Source organism: Anguilla anguilla, chromosome 5, assembly GCF_013347855.1.
Source record: "Anguilla anguilla isolate fAngAng1 chromosome 5, fAngAng1.pri, whole genome shotgun sequence".
NCBI classification, from domain to species: Eukaryota; Metazoa; Chordata; class Actinopteri; order Anguilliformes; family Anguillidae; genus Anguilla; species Anguilla anguilla.
The window spans coordinates 12,589,643-12,611,241 of NC_049205.1; the positions used below are offsets into that span (position 1 = coordinate 12,589,643).

At 41.7% G+C, this 21,599-nt stretch overlaps 1 protein-coding gene across 1 annotated transcript; it reads right to left on the bottom strand.

The window, feature by feature from the left end:
• si:dkey-37g12.1 (atrial natriuretic peptide receptor 1) lies at positions 1-20,482 on the bottom strand. The gene is made up of 28 exons (XM_035417279.1): positions 20,416-20,482; positions 19,997-20,099; positions 19,639-19,839; positions 18,482-18,603; positions 18,176-18,265; positions 16,989-17,134; positions 16,453-16,577; positions 13,822-13,968; positions 13,129-13,283; positions 12,246-12,381; positions 11,988-12,079; positions 11,513-11,651; positions 10,284-10,362; positions 9,858-9,960; positions 9,342-9,440; positions 8,752-8,829; positions 8,533-8,637; positions 8,110-8,181; positions 7,867-8,032; positions 7,221-7,373; positions 6,423-6,597; positions 5,098-5,241; positions 4,656-4,779; positions 3,807-3,875; positions 2,741-2,915; positions 2,339-2,437; positions 1,012-1,103; positions 1-557 (listed from the first exon to the last, which is right to left on the bottom strand). Exons 3-28 carry the CDS (start codon positions 19,826-19,828, stop codon positions 510-512), a joined length of 3,123 nt encoding a protein of 1,040 aa, XP_035273170.1. The 5' UTR covers positions 19,829-19,839; positions 19,997-20,099; positions 20,416-20,482; the 3' UTR covers positions 1-509.
• Positions 20,483-21,599: the final 1,117 nt, after the last annotated feature.

A 21,599-nucleotide genomic window follows, 5' to 3' on the forward strand; every position in this document is an offset into this window, starting at 1 on the left:
TATTTACTTCTTTTTTTTAATCACCTCATAGGCCTGACATTTGTTAAAAGTCAGCAGAATGTTGAGCCAGAGAAGCACTTCAGTGAACTGGCCTTCCTTTGATGACGGACTTTGATTCTGGTATGGAAGATACTTTCCAAAACAACTTAATCTGTTGGTTAAAAATCTTGTGTCCAGCACATGCCTGGAAATGTGAATGTCTTCGTAAAGCTGAAGACTTTTGTGAAAGCACACAATTTTTGTTCACAACTGAAATAAGAATCTTCAGATGACAAATGATCAGATTTCACATGATCAAAAGACGACTTGTGAACAAGATATCCAAAAGGGATGTGTAATCATAAAATGGTAAGCTGTGTAAGCATTTCTTGTCTAAACTTGACACAGAACATGTACAAAGAATAACAGAAATATATTTTTTAAGTTAAATAAGTTACACTTCAAACATGTCTGAGGTGGATTTTCTTAGAGCTGCATAATCCATCAAAATATCTATATGCATAAAACTTTCATGGTTCTTCGCCCAGAAGCCAGTATGTCCTCAATAGTCCCTTCCCCTGTGGAGGAAAGAAAATGTCAGAGTTCTCGCAGTGATATGAATGAAAAATTGTCAAAGGAATTTCTCTCTCTCTCTCTCTCTCTCTCTCTCTCTCTCTCTCTCTTTCTTTCTCTCTCTCTATTTTATACATTCATGCAGTTTCATTCAGGTAAAATTTGTTATCAGTCACCAAGTAACTATTTTAGTCTTGCTCTATACTTGAAATAGAAACAAGCCTCATTTTTTAAATGATGAAGGTGTTCTGACTCATCATCATGTTCATATTTTTAATGGTGACTATGTTTTATTTAATAGCTTCCTTGTGTGGCATAGAGTAGCCTTCTATCATCCAAATTACAAGACATCGGAAACTTTTGGTGACGCATTGGTCTGGTAGTGGCTTTGTAAAAAGCCAGTGGCATTGTCAAAAACAAAAATAAAACAGCACCATTGATAAGGTGAAAGTACCATACCTTCATATTAATGTCTCCCCTCAGCTCCAAGTGAAAGGTTCCAAATTTATCCAGGAGGGCCTTGGTTGCACTGCTTACATGGATCTTGAGGGCTAAACAACAGTGAAGGACAGTGAAAATGTAAAAGTAACGCAAACCTTTTGGTGGTGTGGGGGGGTACGGTATACTGCAACAGTGGTAGTCTGAAAGAGACATACACGATATGACCAAAAGTACATGAAGAAGTATATGGGCAGGTCCATATAGAAATGGTTTGTCAAGATCGTTCCGGAACTTGACTGGCCTGCACAGAGCCCTGACCTCAACCCCATCCAACACCTTTGGGATCAACTGAAAAGCCAACTGCGTGCCAGGCCTAATTGCTCAATCAGTGCCAGACCTCGCTAATGCTCGTCTGTCTGAAGGGTAGCAAATCCCTGCAGCAATGCTCCAAATTCAAGCATAAAGCCTTCCCAGAAGAGTGGAGGTAGTTGTAGCTGCAAAGGGTGGACCAACTCCATATTAATGCCGATAATTTTGGATGAGATGTTGGTTGTCAGGTGTCCACATACTTTTGGCCATGTAGTGTATTTGAACATATGCAGTCACATGCAGTATACAGCCACGTATATCTACAGTGTATGGAGCAATTTCTATCATAGCCATGTATTATTTACGTATATGTCAACACTGCATGAGTTACAAATACTCTATTAGTTGAAGCATTCACTCCGTTGTTCTGATATTGATGCATTCCTGGCTACATTTTAATAATGGATGGGGCACAGAAACGTATTCACTCATTAAATGCATCCTGGGCAGGGAGAGATTGGGAACCACTGCACAACAGAATGTTCTTTTTGCAGAGTCTCCCGCTCTTACGGGCCGGTGGTGCGAGCACACACGGGCAGACTGTTGAGGCGGATGTAAACAGGCAGATACGGTGGTGTGAACACACACGGACAGACTGTTGAGGCGGAGGTAAACAGGCAGATACGGTGGTGTGAACACACACGGGCAGACTGTTGAGGCGGGTGTAAACAGGCAGATACGGTGACGGGCACACACGGGCAGACTGTTGAGGCGGAGGTAAACAGGCAGATACGGTGGTGTGAACACACACGGGCAGACTGTTGAGGCGGATGGAAACAGGCAGATACGGTGGTGTGAACACACACGGACAGACTGTTGAGGCGGATGGAAACAGGCAGATACGGTGGTGTGAACACACACGGGCAGACTGTTGAGGCGGATGGAAACAGGCAGATATGGTGGTGTGAACACACACGGGCAGACTGTTGAGGCGGATGTAAACAGGCAGATACGGTGACGGGCAGCGCGGACTCACGTGACCCGTGGGACTCCATCCGCGAGGCGGTGTTTACAGTGTCTCCAAATAAACAATAGCGTGGCATTTTCAGTCCCACCACTCCTGCCACACAGGGACCTGAAGCAATTACAGAACAGGTTATCCGTTTAGACTCCAAGACTGTCAATTATCCTCTTCGGGTTTATTGTCACTCTTCTTAATCCATTAAAAGCACTAATGTTTATTCTTTTATTTTTTTTTTACGTTGCTCTGGGTAAGAGTGTCCGCTAAATGCATGAAACGTGATAGCACATAATTAGTATTGTCCCCGACATTTAAAAGAATGCCGGTATATAATAAATACTTTTAACTTATAAACTGAATAGCTCTGCAACAGATAAGGCTTGCGTGTTTCCAGTTGAGACCGGCCTTAGTGGTTACCTGAATGGAGTCCAATGCGAACCTTTAGCTGTTGGTTTGGCACATGTTCGCTTTTGAACTGCTTCATGGCATGCACAATTGCCAAGGACATCCTGGCGATTTCTTTAGCGTGGTCATCGCCGTTTCTGATCGGCAAGCCAGACACGACCATGTAGGCATCCCCGATGGTCTCTACCTGAATGTGTTAGTGATTCAAAGCAGTGTAAATAAGTGAAACAGAACAGTCTCTTAAAAGCAAAGAGTGAATATTTAATACAGTGCCTAAGGATCACAGGATTTAAAAACCACTACATCATCTTAAAATGCAATAAAAAAGAATGCAAGATGTGTCACTACCTTAATGATCAGGCTCCATCAATATACTTTCATTACATTGTATATACCCCCATGTTTGATGATTTTTATTCCAACCAACTAGTTCAAGAATTAAATGGAAAAGCTCCATATATTTGTGTTCACACGGATTTTACCAGAATGCAGATTTAGCTGATTACCATTTTATTTATATTTGAACTCTTTGAACACATTCCAAAGATGGTTTGGTTTCAATGACCAGGTGTTTCAGCAGTAAGAACTTCAGCAGTAGGTCAATCATTAAAAATGTAATTTCTTTAGAAAGGATTAATTTACCACAGCATGTAAAAGCTTTGGTTATCTTAGAACTGATCCGACTAATTAAAAGCCCTCAAAAGAACATGGAACAGTATTTTTTTTTTTGGAAGATATCTGAATATGTTTCTGAAAGCATGTGGCATTTAGAGAGCAAACCATTCTTCTTTATACATTAAATGCGTATAAATAAGAATAATGAACAGCTCATTATACTTCAGGAATTGCAATAATGATTGGAATGAAAACCAGAATACACAGAGGTACATCAGGAATGAGGTTGGGAACCCCAGACTACAATATGTGGAATATTTTATGAGAAAGTAGAGAGAATTTATCATTACTCTTTGTACATAGCATTCATTACAGAAGCCTAGAAAATATGTTAACTGAGGGTCTTGGCTGATTAATGAAGATAATTACTCCTGTGAATAAATGGGTATAAATGTAGCATTACCTTGTAAACATCATGGCTGTCAATGATGTTGTCAAAGAATGTGTACAAGTCATTCAGCACATTAACCACCTGAAGGAAAACATCCACTTAGTGCATTTTAATATGCATTTTTGAATTTTTAATAAGCATTGCACATGAATAAGATCATGATTTTTCCCGACTTCTTTTATCAACCTATTCTTCATCTTCCAAACCAAGAGGTACTGTTCATAAAAGAGTTCCTGAAGCCACTTGTTAAGCAATTAAAACATCATGAAAAGCTGAACCATCCCCACCATCTTAATACACTACCGGTATTACGCCTAGGACATTGTGTATCGCAGGAGTGCCCTACTGAATTACTGAATACTGAATACTTTCATTCACAGCAACACCCAGTCTGGGATTTAAACTCCTGACCTTAACCAACCGTGCTGTAAAGCCCCAGTAAGGTCAGGGTGACCCCAGAGAGGTCACTCAAACCTGGGAGCATTAGCCCCAGGATTCAGCCAGCATCTCGCATTCTGAACAGGCCACCTTAGCCCTGCCTGAAAAGAAACCAGGGACTTAGCTTCAGCTGCTGTTGTTTGCCCGGTGCAGTTTTATCGTCTTTCACCTGAAACCATTTCGGAAAAAAACCCCGCAGTTACCTTCAGCGGAGACTGTTCCTTTGTGCGGTTACGTGCCGAGACTGACGTTCGCCCGCGAACACCCCGGCTAAAAGCTTTTTACGATTAGGGGCAGCTCGTGATTCACCGTAAAAATGCGAGCATGCGAACAGGCTCGCTGCTTTCCTTTGAGTCTCCTCCAGGTCTGGCTGCAGCAGCTTTACGCACAATTTAGAGGATGCGGTCATAAATAGAATCTAACCTGCATGGGAGAGATTCTAGCGGCCATGGCAGTGAATCCTTCAATATCGCTGAAATAGATGGTGACGCAGTCGTAGGTCTCGGCTCGTGCCGCCTTCCCAGCTATCAGCTGGATGGCGACAGATCTGAAAAGGGAAGGGAGAGGCGCTGCTGAAAGACAGGCAGATGGCCCGAAAGTTGTCAGGTTTAAAAACAGCTGCGCTTTTCACGTGCAGATTTGTTTCTCGATTGTCACGGCGCCCGTGGAAGGTTGTGTGGGAGCTGCTGGGATCAGACCGCCAAGGTGTTTTCCGACACGACTGACATTTTGACGTGACGACGCAGTCAGACCGGGGGGAATGATGCGCCCCTTTTTTCAGGTGAGCGGTTGGGAGCGCTGGCGAAGAAACGCTGGGGTGATGCGTTCAAGGGGCATCTGTCGGCGCCGCGCCGCTCGGCGTTACCTTGGCAACATTTGCGTGAGGAGGCTCTCGGCTTTCCTCTTCTCTTCCAGGAGCTGGGCCGTGCGCTCATTCACAATCTCCTCCAGATTGTTGGCGTACTGCTCCATGCGAGACAGCAAGTCATCCAGAATGTTGTCACTCCCTCTAATGTGGTGTTTTATAAAAAAAAACAGACTGTTTTTTCAACAGACAACACTGTTAAAAGGATGTACACTAAAAACAAGAGGCAAAAGACTTGAAATGAATTATTATTATTAATAATAATAATAATAATAATAATAATGGTGATAACAATAATAATAATAGATAACGTTGGACACCAGAGCACACAGGTCCTCTTTCAGCACACAGAGACAAGGTCTTGCAGCACAAGAATGTCAGGTTCCCTTAAAGCATTGCTCTCACATAAACACAGCAGTTTGATTTTTGTCATTTCCAAATTTCAGCATTAGTTTTTCATTTGATTTCAGGACAGTTTGCTTTGCATTGCATGCATATACTTGGAAGTCACGCCTCATGCTTGGGGGAAGTGGCCCTGTTATACAGGGGATGTCCATTAAATTGCCATCCTCACACACACAAAGCAGTTTTCACTTTTTCCATTTCATTTAAATGTTTTTAAGCTGAGTTCCCGATGCATTCCCTTCGAGTCATATAATTTGATCGATGGCCTAAATGTTTGGGGAGGCGCACACGCAGGATATTTTCGTACGGGCCGCGCGCTAGACAGCCGCGATCGCTCAGCGTGGGATCGGCGCGGAGCGTAATGCTGCCTGACAGCGACGTTCTCCTGAGGGAAGCTGGATGTCAACCTGGTCCTCTTGAGCAATGCTGTCAAGTGCAGCATTCGTTTACCTTGATAAAGAGCTGTCAGCGCTAACGGCTATTAATGGGACTCTGCCTAACACTCCTTCCCTGAGCACTGACAGGACCACTTCCATCCACTCACTCAGAAAGTTTTTGCGCAACTCCAAGCTAACGCAAGAATGCAAGTCCATGGACTGGTCTCCTGTCAAAACTCAAGTAAACATAATTCCTTGCACTTGACTGGAGTATCTTGGCTTTTTCTTTGCTTCACAGTAAAAACAAGGGAGGTAGTGACATATTTTTCCATAAGACCCTGGAACAGTTTCAACTTTTCCGTCAATAATAAGAAAGATTATAAATTAGATCTGGCCCTGTCTGTATAGATGTTACAGGTTGTCTTTGGTGTGTAGGGGTATGTAGTGGGGGGGTTGCTGGGTGTGTGGGCGGTTAGTAGTAGGGGTCTGGGGGGGAGTGGGCAGACGGACATGGGCAGGAAGGCGAAACAAAATGGCGCTCACCCGCTGGGGCACAGCCTCTTCACGACGGCCTTTAGGGCGGAGAAGTCGGGCCTCTCCGCCGGGCTCTCCCTCCAGCAGCTCCTCATGAGGGCTTCGGCGCTCTCCGGGCACCCCGCCGGGTCAGCGTGGGGCCTGAGGGGGCTGCAGCCCCCCGCCGCCACTCTCTCCACTATCTCTGAAACACACCCCGACGGTGGCCAGCTCTCACAGGCTGCAGAGCCATACTGGCAAGCTACCGCCTATTCACCACTACGGTGGCCCACTTGCACCACTCATCAACTATTTAGAATGTAAGCTCTTCAGCTCAACTGCCTAGCCTTGAGTTGCACACTAGCGGACAGCCCTAATGCTGTTTCACAATGCTGGCAGACTCAATGACCGGGCGACCGGGAGATGGTAATGGGAAGTTAGAGGGCACTGTATGTTTGCTATCCTCCGTGGGATGCCCTGTACTCAGATGTGACTGTGTTATTTAGTACTCTGAACATGAACAAAATGGAGTCCATTTCAGTCCTGCTAATTTGTCTTGGCTCATGGCTGGGTCTCATCTGTGTGGTCCTGTGTGTGGTCACACTTTGTCAGATGGAATTAATCAGTGACTGACAGCAATGGATATTGGATATATTACGAAGACAAGTGCACTCATCCATCTACATTATGCCCCCCTAGGCGCACCCCATCCAATGACATCCCAAAACCAATAAAGCACATGTGATATACAACATGCGTGATAGAGTGTCAAGGATGGGCTGAAATATATCTGGCCTGTGTGATGCATGGGCGCAAAAAGCTCCATACCTCTGGCCTTCAGGGTGCAGTTGGGGATGAAGAAGGGGCCGCACCGGTACACTATCTCCTGGACGATGATGCCGAAGCTGTACACGTCGCCCTTCTGCGTCCCCTTGGGGGCCCCCCTGTGCCTCAGGAGCTCTGGTGCTCTCCACAATAACCCTGTGGGGTTTGACGAAACAGCTGCTATGGATGAAAATGACCTGAGAAAGCATTTTTAATCACAGTAATCACGATCTTAATAATAATAATCAGTTTTGATGAGAGGAGGCTGTCAAACTAAAGTAGCTTCCATTTTAATGTATACAGTTGGATATTCATAGATACTAACTAGCTAATCATTGTAGCTTATTATTGTGTGTGATTAATCTGGCTTGTAGGCTGGGCAGCAATAATGAATTGGGCAGTACTGTGGGCATGCACTCGTAGGCCATGAAAGCAGGTGGCTGTGGGTCTGAATCTTAAGCAGGAAACCTATCATTTTTGTTGATGTTTCAGGCCAGGCACTCAACGGCACCTCGTATTTCCTCAGTAAAATAACTGTGTCGATGGCGTGCGAGTGGTGTGTAAAGTGTCAGCCGTATATTGGCTGGCAAATTAAATTTTGTTCCTTCCGCGGCGCGTGCAGGAAAGATTGTTTGTGTGAGTCACTTACTCTGCCAGTCGCAACGGTCGCTGCCCATCTCCCCCCTGACCTGCCATCTTAGGTGTTCGAGGGCGAAGTCGGTGACCTTCAGCACGAACCTGCTGTCCACCACGCAGTTGGAGGAGGACAGGTGACCGTGGGAACGCAGGGGGCTGCGGTGCAGGTAGTCCATGCCCTGCGAACGAACGCAAAAAAACGCGGTCACCCCGCCGCCGTCCTCACGGTCCGAGCTGCGCGGCTTCGAGGGCCTACCTTCACGATGTCCAGCATCAGCGAGGACTTGAAAGTCCAGTCGAGTTTGATGGAGTTATTCCTCAGGATGTCCTGAAATGGGAATCGCGGCATGGGGTTAAGCCACCGCGTTTAAAGATTAAAACCAGCTGAGTCACTGACAGAGATGATAAGGTGAAGGGAACCGACTCCTGCCCCACAGTACTTATCATTTAAAAAGCAGATGTTGTTGGTGCTTGAAATTAATTGAAATGTTTCTGGGAAAAGTAAATCATCATATGGAGGGAAACCCCTGGGAAAGTGTTTAGTTGGACAAAAGCCGTGTGTGCTGGCCCTTAAAAGGTTGATTAATAAATGTGTGGCACATACAAACAAACATATTCCCTGTGGTTTATTTACAGAAGAGAAACTAAGTGTCTGTAAAGACAAGAAATTAAAGAGTACCTGCAGACTTCCCTTAGGACAGAACTCAGTCAGAAGAAAAAAATGAGGAGAATCTAAACAGGCTCCGATGAAGCTGCAGATGTTTGGGTGTACTAAATCTTTGCACTGTTGTGAAAAGACAGGAACAAAAACACACAAAAAAGGTGCAATAGCACATTATTTGAAATCCCACCTCCATAAATATAAATTTATGTCATTCACGCTGAATCATCAACATACCTGTTTCAACTCTGTAATTAGTTCTTTGTTCAAATTAACACTTTTCACGTGCAAGAAACAAATTGAACACACATTCTCCTTAAAGGGTAAAACAAAAACAAAAAAAGAATAGTCAGTGAGAATGAGTAACAATTGCATTGCTTTTCTTTATTTATCTTTCTGAAAAAAAGACTGCACTCAGACAAAACAATTTCAGATATTTGATTCGCTGTGCCGTACTGCAAGTACATGGCTCCCCTAAATGAACTGATTGAACTGAGCCAGATGAGGAAATCAACACAAGAATGAGAGAGAATGACATTTTGCACCTAGTGTTTAGCCTCCTGCATCTCACATACAACACAGTAATCTATTAATATGCATGCTTGCCATCATTGTGGTTGAAGAAACATAATGAGACAATCAATATATCTGATCAGTGAAGCAGGTGCAGATTAGAACCTAATCACAAATAATGAGTGATGCCAATTATAACCCTAGAGAATTAATTTTCTCTCTCTCTCTCTCTCTCTCTCTCATTCACTGGCACACACAGCACAACCCCGGAGGGCACTCCTGAAGGACAATAGAACGATGGTTAGGCTGCTTACTTTATACACCACAGACCTGTGGCTTGGGGTCTGGCCTTCTGTGTTTCCTTCCCCAGCTCCCCAAGAGGAGTGCATTGATTTGTCATTGAAGTAAACCACCTTGTGAAAAAGACATCTGTATGCACAAAAACCCCCTAATGCCTAATCAGTATGGCCTACTGCAACATGTAATTATGTGTATTATCTCTTCTCATTTTTTATGTTAATTTTAGTTTTAAAGATTCAGACTACAAATATCATCACTTGTTTATTCTGAACTTGTTTTTGTGTTGCTTCTTATTCCTTGTGCAAGACAACCTTCAGGATAGTACATTTTGTGCATTTGGAAAAGTACAATATTATAAAATACAAAAATATGAACTATAATGTTACTATACTATTTTATAGCTAGTAAATGGTATGTGGTAGTATAGTATAGTTTCATCCTGTAATAGTTTTATATACTTTAATCAGACAGAGCAGTCTGCTTGTCTCCAGTGATACTAGAGATGATGCTAGAAAGGCCAGTCCTTTCACCTGACATGCTGATGGGGATGTGTATGGCTCTGTCACTATAGTGACCTCGCTGTAACCGATTTTCCATGACATCATCGAAGCCTTCTCCTGGAGCTTGTACTTCCTGAGAAAAAAAATTGGGTTATTAAATTCAGACAGACAATGATATATATTTATTGATACCAAGCTGGGGTTTTTTTCTTTCTGTTTACAACATTCTTCTGCCCCATAATATCAACAACTGTAACTCCCCCTACTGAAGTGTGTGTACTGACCTACAGTGAGAGACACTGGCTGTTCTAAACCCTGTAGGACAGTGGGAGGAGTGGTGGAGGAGAAGAAGGGTGTTTACTCCGGTAAATTCAATTACATCTCTCTGCCTGAATAAAATGTTAAATGTAATTCGCAGCTGGGTAATTAAGGTAATGAACAGCACATAGCAGCTACCTGTAAAGGAGACTTATGTGGAGTGTCCCTGCAGCCAACAAGCTGATTATCACTGCAACAGCAATCACCAGGCTTCTTTCTGCAGAAAATATGGAAATAACTTTAGTCATTTCCCAAGGTGGAAAATCCAGGTTCGGGAAGTAAAAGTCCACCCGAGTATCTTCAGCCAATCATCTGGATTTCCTAATTAGCGCAGTTTTTTCAATTAGGAGGTAGAACTAATTAGTGAAATCAGCTGGCTGAGTTCATGCATGGAAGAAACACAGGACAGGTCTTTTACTTTCTGACCCCTGGACCTTCCACATCTGATAATTTTGTGTTACCAACGTCTAACAGGCCTTTTCTTTCCATTGCCTACTATTTACTGACTTCCATTGTGTACTTCATCTTCATATCATTTCAATTCATTCAGTGGTGTAGTTTATTTAGCCCAAGGAGGTTAAGCAAGAATAAGAAGTAATTAGCTCACAGTAAACACACACTGACAGTGTGTCTTCCATCTTATTAAATTCCAAATTTAACAAGGGCACAACTAATTGAGTTCTTAACACTATGTACTATAACACTGACAATGAAAATTACAGACAGGACAGATACAACATTTCACAATGCATATCAGGTACTGAATGTCCTGTGAAGTTTCAAAAAAGAGCTGATATATATATCAGGACCTGTCACTTAAGCTTCCCAAAACATACTTGATTCAAAATAAAGCCCGGTGTTAGATGAGAGAACTTTAATAACCTGATATTATTATAGAAGATACATATTTCAGCACAGAAAGAAATGGCAGTTCTGGCCTGGGAGGCAACTGTAAATAATTTACTCTGTGTTTCTCTCACCTTGGGCTAGCAAGAACCAAGGCCAGAGATAAAATGAGTTTGGCGACCTTATTTGAGGTCCCAGCGGACAAGACGCTCACAACAGCAGCGAGCAGCAGGGAGAAATGGTGCGCTATTACGAGATACGAGATTTAGCAGGGCCACTGAGAAAGAGTTATAGTGACCCCTGGTGGCGCTCCACCACACTGCAGACATTTTAACATTGATCGGAAAAGCGTCAACAATCTGGACTGACGATGAAACTTGGAACAGGGTGGGTTCAGTTATCGTAATCGTGTTTGATTAATTCTAAGTGCATTGGCTGTGATTGAACATGTGCAGTTTGTAGTCCAGGCCTATGAGGGTGTGTGAAATTGTGAACTGGGTGGACTTTCAGGAGCACAGTACCAGTGTGTGGGCATTGTTCCCCTCTGAATCCACACTTAGGGCTGTCCAAAGGGGGGGTTGTTCTGCCTCCAGGCCATCTGATCATGACCCCCTCCACTTGTTCAAATGTTTTATTTGTCCCAAAGTAATTTGCAATAACCTATGGAGAGGAAAGTTTTCAATTTTATTGACTGCATAGCAAATGTAAATGACAGAATAGAATTTCCATTTGCACTTTGATGATTACTAGCGATATAAATAATGATGATTTCATGGCTGCAGGAGGTGATGCAGAGGAACCTTGGTGCTTAATGCAGCTTAAAAATAAATATAACCAGCTAAATATTCAATACTGCAGCACCTTCAAACACATATTGAATAATTACTCGTTATTTTTCTGAATAACTTTTTCATACTGGGAATAAAATTTGACTGTTTATGATGTCATGGGGTTATGGCAGCAGAAAATAATAGTGAGAGGTCTGAAATATGTCACCTCGAACTCTCCATTACTCTTCTGGAAGTGGTGCATCATGTAGGCCGACTCTCTGTCTCCGTTGTCATCGATCGTCACGTCACCCTGAATGCCTGTATTAAAGCAACGCTCGTTTTAAATCAGGGCTGCCCTGCTACCAGAGAAATTGGGACATAATCTCTTAACTGTGATAATTCTTTAGAGTCAATGTTAATTTCCTGCCATCGTTTCCCAGTCACTGCATTTGCGACCCGCAGTCATCGATCCCCAGAGCCAAACCTGTGATCGTTCTGTTCCACATTTTCTGGGTGATGGCGTAGCCGTCGTAGGGATCTCCGTTTTCGGACAGCGTTTCGTGCAGCGCCTGGGCGTACAGCCACACGGAATCATGGGAGAGAGCGGCCAGAACGGACACCTGCCCGTTGAAAACCAAACAAATAAAAAATCTAAACTGTAACATTTAATGCATCACATGAACTTAAAAGGCAGGTCCTTTGCAAACTATATGAAAGGTTTGGACATTTCCCTGAATACATTCGGTATAAGTCTGTTCAGTGTTCATATCTTAGATAACACTGTGCCTTATAAAGTGGCTTATACAACGTAATCTCCTCTCGGCGGAGAAAGCACATGCCTGGCTGGTGTGGTAACGGCTTAAGAATTGCTGTGAAACCTGATTAGCGTTGGGGCTGAGCGTTCCACACAATCACGTATGCTGCCGATGGCAGAGGCAATCACGACATCTCCGAACACGGTGTACCCACCTACGCCGAAAACCCCCCCTTTTTTTGTTCAGTAAAGACAGTTCCTCTTGATGAGATTATTGTAAGTATAATTACACATGTGGCAGATCCTGTTATCCAGGGTGCTGCAGGAGGCTAATATGACACGACAGATCGAACGCTTGTCACATTCACGACACAAACAGCAAAATAAGTGCAGATCAGCAAGAATCACAGGAAACTGTGAAAAATAATGCGAAAATAAGCATAAAATACAACACATAGCCTGAAAACGATCCTTTAACTCAAGCATATAACTTAAGTGAATGTAGAACTATCAACATACAAAAATATATGCTTGTTCTATGTCATAGTTAGCATGGTGTCACACAATGACGTATAGAATCAGCATTAAGAGGATGATCCTAATGGAAGAGCACCTTCTCATCAGGGGTGTATGTGTAGCCAAAGTCTTCCTTTGCTCTTCGGATGACATCAGCAGAGAAGTTCTGGTAGCGCTCGTCATCAGGTTTGTACAGGGACAGTCGATACAGTGCCGAATACGCTTTCCTGGCCATGGAGTCATATGCATCTCCTGGGATATATACATGCATGGTTATGTGTCACTGTCAATTTGAATATTACTGACAGAACCAAAGAAAATACTACACATGAATATTTGCATTCACACAACTTATTGCCATTGTTTGATAGAATCAGAAATGTAATGTAAATGTACACTACTGTACATGTATGTTGCTCTGGATTTTAGATCATCAAATGAATGTACATACTGTACTGTGCTATGTGAAATATTGGTACTGCTAGCTTATTTCAAAAGAAATATAGTGAAAACAACAGCAGTAAACCTGAAGCAAAACTGCACATTGAAGCAATGTTTTATACATGGGAGTTTGACATTTGAAGAACCATTAAACTCTGGTGTTAAACTTAGTAGCATTAGTATGTAATGCACTATAATGTTGAGAACTCATACAAGAACCCATACTTGACCGAAGTACACTGTCCCTCTATCTACATGTAGATCTAGAAGACACCTGAGACAACACTGCAAAGTTAATTAATTGAACATATTGTGGTCTTGTAATATGCATTTTAGCAGCTTTACAAACCTCTCTTCCAGCTGAAGTCTCCAAACATGTCCCTCTGCTCGAAGAGTTCGAAGCAGAAGAAGACAAAGTCCCCATTGATCCACCCTTCTTTGTAGGCTTCGATCATGAAGGTCCTCACCATCTCGCCTCTAGCAGAGATGACAATGACTGGAGAGAAAAAAACATGTCAGCTGAGGGAAAACGTTGCCCCTTGACCTCGGTGACACACATACACAGTTCTTGGGTTCCAGTGGGAACCGCAGCCTATTCACAAAGTGCAGCATGCTACTTCAATACTATAACAAAACATACCCCTTGAAACAGGTCCATCCCTGTCACATTTACGTGTATTTATTAGCAGTATTTTGTTTCCCATGAGTGGAGTAGTCACGGTCAAAAATGAAGCAACCAGTGAGAGCTCCCTCCAAATTGGCTCGAGTCGAGTGGGCCCCAAGAGAGGGTAGCGTGGGGTTAAATGAATTCTAAAACCAGAACCAAAAACTATGGGTAAAGTGAGGAGTTGATAGAGCTTCTGGAAATCTCAGATTCTCTGCTATTTCTGCCCAGACCCAAGTGAAGTGGAATTTCCACTTACAAACTCTATTTATTATATTTAAAAAGTATGTGCTCCCAATGCTAAGTAACAAAACCCAGACACCCATACAACTGCAACTACCAGCACAGAGTTTATTTATGTAATGTTGTCTGACCATTCTGCATGCAAGTCACAGACTTGCTTATAAGGAAACTCACTCAACAGCTCGGTTAAAGATTTGCCCATCAGCACCAACTTGAAATTTGGAAAATGAAAGTTTTGTATTCTCGGTAATGAGACTTGGTCATCAAAGAAAGGAAAGCTATTTTAAGTTTAAAAGCTTATGATGAATAGCTTTCTGACATTTGTCCCACAACCAACTATTAAAATGTGGATTATCTGAGATACCCAGTTTTTGTCCTCCATGCCAGCTCAGTGACATGTCTGCCTGACCTAGGCCAGCTATCAAAGGAGGCTGGGATGTCATTTCCCATCATGCAATGTTGATACAGACAGGCTGCTGTAGTTTCCCATATAGAGATAAAGGGAGGGGAAAGCTCCCAATTTATCCCGTTCTCCTGATACCTAACTGGTTTTACAACCCATTGTAAGTTTACATACCTATGTACCTACTTCATTTGAGCAAATGAAGATAGACCAGTTCCTCCCTGTGTACAACCATTTACATAAGGAGAACTGAATAAGCACAATGTAATGAGGAAAATGATGCAGTACACTGAACCTTGATCATTATCTTTGCTGACATCTACTTAGAGTTGAACGAAAGCAATGGACCTTTCTCTACTCTGCGTTCATCTACATTCTGTATGTTCAAATGCACACAAAGTACTTTGATTTACATTCCGCTGAAATCGAAATGTGCCTGATGTAATTAATATCAAAAGTCCGACGACAGTATTGAGCTACAGGAGAAAAGAAGATTATCGTTTCTAATGAATTAGCAAGGATGAAGGATGGTGGATTAGGGTCCGCTGAACGTATCTACAGGAATGTCACTGCAAGCTCTCTGAATGTGCTTTACAATGTACCGCTCGTAAAAAAAATTAAGAGACCACAATAAATTCTCAGTTTCACAGTTTATGGGTATGTGTCTGTGTAAATTTCAATTTCAAACAAAAATTTAGTACATTTACTTTCCAAAAACTGGTAAATTTGCATATCAGCAAATTTGACAATTGGTCCGAACACTGAAATACACAATGCTGTTATACATTGAATAAGGCAAACTAAATAACTTTATAACCATAAAATTATTAAAATAACAATGTGTTCACTTAGGAAGCGTGCAACATTCAATATTTGGTGGAGTAACCCTGAGTCTCTGTGACCCTATTGGGGTGGTCTGTTAATTTTCACTTCAGTTCTCCTACAGCCACGCTGCACCATGTGACCACGTGACTGTAGTTTAACGGGCCACTGTTCCCGTGTTCATGCATATTCATTCACTGACATTAACTTAACATTAATTTAACCTTACTGGCTGTCAGGGAACATTATTCCGGTTGTACAGAGAAGCCCTTTCATGCTCCAGATAAAGCATTATGACCTCTACAGGATCCGGAATGTTGGAGCACAGTGTAGCACTCATTAGCATACAGTACTCATTTCTGTCTTTAACCTATCCGTCCAAAGTTTAACTTAGACTTTCAGAACACATACATTTATGCACAGGTCTGTATGTTATATGCCTGGTGACTTTATATATTTTTCTGGTTAATCTGAGTAATGTCTCTAGTTTACAATCTCATGACCACTGGTCTGAAATTTGATTAAACTACATTAACAAATACATCAAGCTTTAAGACAAGCAATTGTTCACTGACTTTTGAGGTTTTTCAGGCCAAAATATGATCGATGTCCTTAACTTTAAGTTACACGCGTTACCCTTTATTTCCAGCGGCACTCCTCAACGCTTTCTTAAGTCATGCAACTCAAGACATCGTGCATGAAATAAGTAACATTCTCTAAAATGCGATTTTCTGAGTCCAGATGAGGGCATCAGTTCAGCTCAGCTGAATTCAGTACTGAGCAGGTGCACTGGTGCATGTTAACACATGCGACCACAACAGAGAAGCCTTAACAGAAAGGGTACGCACTGCGCGCTACAGCCGTAACCTGCCGCAGGATCGCGGCTGCGGAGAGGGAGGCGTTTCCCTGCTCGTCCAGGTCATGAAACTCCAGATATTCGGCCACAGTGATGTTCTTCTCCTCCGCTGTGTACCTTCAGCAGATAGAAGGAGGAAGTTAGAGCCCCCAGCTCACATGTTCTCATGGATGTTCCAGAATCACTCTTCTTCATCACTTAGTCAAGGGGTGCCTACTAATGAATGCAATTAATTGTAACTTTAAGAATTCAATTATAGCTTAACTTTCCATATCTTTTGAAGCACACACAATATCTTCAAATGAAGATGCTAAATAAATAGAGTGATTAAATGTTCAGAGCTTAATTTGAGGTATTAATATTTAAAGGCATGCACATGCTATCAAATACATTTTGCTATATAAACATTTAAATAGATCAGTGCAGAAACAATTGATACATTTTCAACATAAGCTCTGAATTAGCCCTTCCATGCATAAGCCTTTGAACTGCGTGATGGAGATACCTCACGCTGCTGTCTGTCTGTACCTGATTCCTTCAGCAGGCATGATCCAGATGGGCTCGTTGTTGTAGATGATGGCGATGCGCTTCCATCCAAACTTCCTGCATATCTTGACAAAGAAGGAACCCATCTTGGTGAAGGGGCCAAATACTCTGGTGAGAGTTGGGAAGTCCTGTCATCACAGAGCAGAGGGAATGATGATGATGATGATGTGATGGTTATAATGATGATGATGGTGCTCATGGTGATTAATTACATTTATAATGTAAAAAAAAATCTGAAAGTTTTGAAAGTGAAGACATGTCATACACCACATGGGTTATGCAGGATAAACTACACCAAGTCACCAGGGGGGAGAGAGAAAGATTTATCTAAACAATTAAACTGGAAGGTGGCCAGACTGCAGACTGAGAAAGCCAAAGTTTACATTCAGTCAGGTCACAAGAAATGCTGCAACACTTTCAGTAATTCCCACATCAAGCTTTATGACCGCAGTAAACTTCCGTTTGAACTGAGATGTGCTCATGTGTATGCATAATGCACCAGTTAACTCTTGATACTGAACGCACTGAAAATAAACCTCAGCCTTTAGACACTTCTGGTTAATGTAAGCATCTGCTAACAGGCACGCTCATTTGCCTTTTTGTGGGTGAGTATCTGTACAGATAGCTGTTCGTGCTTGGAGGGAGCAAGTAATCACTTCACATCCTATTGTGAGTGATCCGTGTAGATTTATCTATTTCATCTCATTTGTATCACACTGTCACTAAGGTCACACACGTGGATTGAGGTTTATGTTATGGTTAGGTGCTCTCGGAGAAGCCCTGTGGTTAGTTAGTTATGGAAATATGAAACATTAAAACACATTCAGTGAAACACATACAGGGAATTCTCGACCACATTTTTTTTCTAATTCCAATAAGAGAAACATATCTCATAAAGGATTAGACTAACTGTTAATTAGCACTCCTCATTACCCTCAATGCTTGAAGGCATGCATGTCTATACTCATAGCAATCCTTAATAAAGGTCCTTCCCTTTCAAACACAGCTATTTGGGTCAATCCTTCAAACTGATAATTATTAAATTTTCACTGGTATATTCCCTTCTGTGATGCACCCTCAATGGATTTGTGCTCATCGGTGAATGATTTCTAGTGCTACGGTAACTGCATGCTTAATACTGTGCTGTATGTATTATCCGCAAACAAAACCTTCTTATCCAGAAATTCCTGGTCTGCGCAGATGGGGCTGACCACAGCAATGTTCCAGTAGGCTGCAAGTCTGGCAATCTGGGAACACACCTCCGAGAAAACATTATTATTGTTATTATTATTGTTGTTATTATTATTATCATGAGTGAGGCGCTGATTTTAGGGCCTATTATTAGTAGTAGTAGTAGTAGTAGTAGTAGTAGTAGTAGTAGTAGTAGTAGTAGTAGTAGTAGCAGCAGCAGTAGTAGCAGTAGTAGTAGTAGTAGCAGCAGCAGTATGAGTGAGACGCTGATATTAGGGCCGTACCTTTGAGCAGCACGGCCCTATGAACGCGCTGTAGTTGCGCTGGTGCTGCAGGCTGACGACCTTTCCGGAGCCCCGGACGGCGCTGCACTCATCGTCCACGTACTCGTGCTCCAGCCGGTGACCTGCGCGCCGTTTCAAACGGTACAGTCTTTCTCACGGCTCTTTGATCAAGGTTCTGCTCGGCCTGTCGCCCGCAGAGCACGTCGCTACAACGATTAGCTTCCGCGCGTACTGTATATGTTACAAAAGTACTAGCAGAGGAGCTTTCGTAAGCCCTCCCCATCAGCATGCACAACGATGACCTTCAGTTCCGCTAAACCCATGTAAACAAGTACAAACCAATTTGTGGAATTAGTCTTATGAAGAATACATCACATAATTGAAGCAGACTGGCATAAATCTGCTCTGAGAGCTATTGTGTTAAAGGTGAGATGATCAAAGGGAAGCTTTCAGTATGGTGCCTTCCCAATCTTGTAAACCAGACAGGCGTGCATGTCGAACTACTATAACTACTGTGATATTAAGCTCTGTTTATAAGCTTGACATGAGATATTTCACTGAGAAAAAAGAGTTAGTCTTACAAGATCACACCTCAGCAAGAAAGTCAAAACCATGGAGGAAGAGCTATGTATTTTGTGTCCTATAGTGTGGGATATTAATCTGTGTAATGCTCTTGGGATGAGGAAATGTATGTAGGAATGTCTTGTGTTCAAGAAGAGTAATCAGTGTTCTTCGGGTTGCATTGTTCATAAATCAAAACCCAAAACTACAAAGAGCAGCGGTATACATGGAAAGAAAGTCTGTTTCTGGATTTTGTGAGCAGTTACTGAACCTAATTATTTACTTTTTATCAGATTTTTTCAAATACATTTGGAGAATGATGCCAATGTAATCGTAGCTAAATATTAAAATAATAACTCAAAATACAACCCACAAATTTTGCTGAAACACATCTACAGGGCTGTAGCCAATTAGTGCTGAAGAAAGACTTTTATAGTCAAACAGACCAGCACTAAAAGGAAATTATTTTAATTGAGGAAGTGAGTACAATTAAACAATATATTGATTTTAATTCAATGCAGTTACTAGAGACATACAACTCATGCAGCTCCACACAGTGGAAGCATGTGGACTTTGTTTTTGCTTGTAAGGCTAACCTTGCAGTAGGTCTGGACTCCTGTTGATCGCGTCAATGGCAATCAAAGCTGCTGCTCCAATTCTTCCCACGCTGTACGGTATGGAGGTGTTGGGCATGGACAGCAGTAAGGTGAAAGTCATGCACCTTCCCAGGGGTACGAAAACCAGGAGGACCTCCAGCCACAGAGCTCCAAAAAGTATTTTACTCATTTTCGCCACAGCTATCCAGGAGACATAGAGGTTAGTATCCATCCATCTGTGCATTAAATGTTAGCCATTAATTTAAAAAAAACTTTAGTTAATGTGTCATTATATATATTTTTTTATAATACAATGAAGCCAAGATGTATAAGAATGAAAGACAAGAGCACTACATACCTATTTTTATTTTCTTAAGTAGGGTAGGGTTTATAATTTCTTGAGTATCTGCTTCAGTCGTTGAGTTTTTGGTCCATGGATACTGTGCATCTTATAATTCTCCCTGTAGGTAGACACATACAGCATGAGTCATTATTAATGCATGTTTTACAATACATACACAATGGTGTTAAAAGAAATTCATGCATATGCATGCATATTTACTAAAAAGGTGTGACTATTTATAGTCATTATTAATGAGAATTAAAAATCACTTATTAAAGCTGGCATAAACTGAACCCAACCAGTCCTTTCCTTTCTTTTAATGTAAAATGACTGGCTAGACATAACAAGCTGACAAAACATTTTTAAACCAAACATGGCAATAAATTAAACTTCCTTCAGTACAAAGTGAGAAGAATGTTAAGAAGATATCATACCCGGTCTGATGTCTGCCAGTAACTCCGAGACGTTGTTGGACACATGCGTGTGCTCCTGTTTCTGAGACTCACAGTAGATCAAACTTGCTTGTGACGTATCCATTTGGGACCTCCTTTGGGATTTTGTTTAGCTTGCTGACATGAGAGTATAAACAGTTCACATGAAGATTTATGGGAATATGCCAGACCGTATAATATTAAACAGTATCACTCTGTTTACAAAGTAGTTTTTTTACTTAGCACTTTGTTCTCACAAAGGAATTAAGCTTGTTGTTTGTAAATATTCTATAAAGCCTGTCCTTGTCCCCAACAAAAAGTGGATCATTTGTCTTTCATTTTACATATACATATATTTTAGATCAAAGTTAAGCTATGGATAGGTAAAGTAACACATACCTTTTAATATAACCTTGCAGCAGGAGATTAACATGTTGTGTTGTTTGACCAATTAAATTGATGTACAGGCTCAATATGCAGCTTGCAACTCACATAATATCCATTAAATGAATACAGTTTTTATTGTATTCTCTATACAGTAATACCAGATTCACACTTCAATGAATACTGGTGGAATTCAGGATAGTCACAAAAGTAGTCAGGACCCTATAATCTGCTGGTCACTGTTGAGAATTAATTGTTGCTCACACTCCACTCACCAATATTCCTCACCACCATTTGCACAAGCACATATATACTTTGTGTGGCAACTCATTGTGTTTTCAAGCTACAGACTAAAGTATGTTGAAATATAGAAATATAAATATACCAATTGCAGAACAAAAATGACAAATCATATCAAGTTCAATAGTTCCGAAATAAGATTTCCCTTTAAGCATATCTTGTTTACACGAGTGACCTCAATAAGCCAATGGCCTATTAGTCAAGTGTCCAAGAATGGGAAAATGTGGGTTTGAACCAGCCTGTCTTTCTGCACGTACTGTATGAATGACGTCTTTTTCTTATTTTTCCATCATATCTCTTGCGCCTCATGTAACAATTATCCTGTAGTCTTCAGATGCATTATTACTCTCATCACTAATGGATTTGAATTGTGGGTGGCGGGAGTATATATAGATTTTAGAGTCCTCAAGAACACTTCCATGAACAATATGGTTTTGCTTTCTTTTTTATGACCAGCAGATGGTGGTATTGGAAAAAAAAACTGATTAAGGCAGTTAAAATAT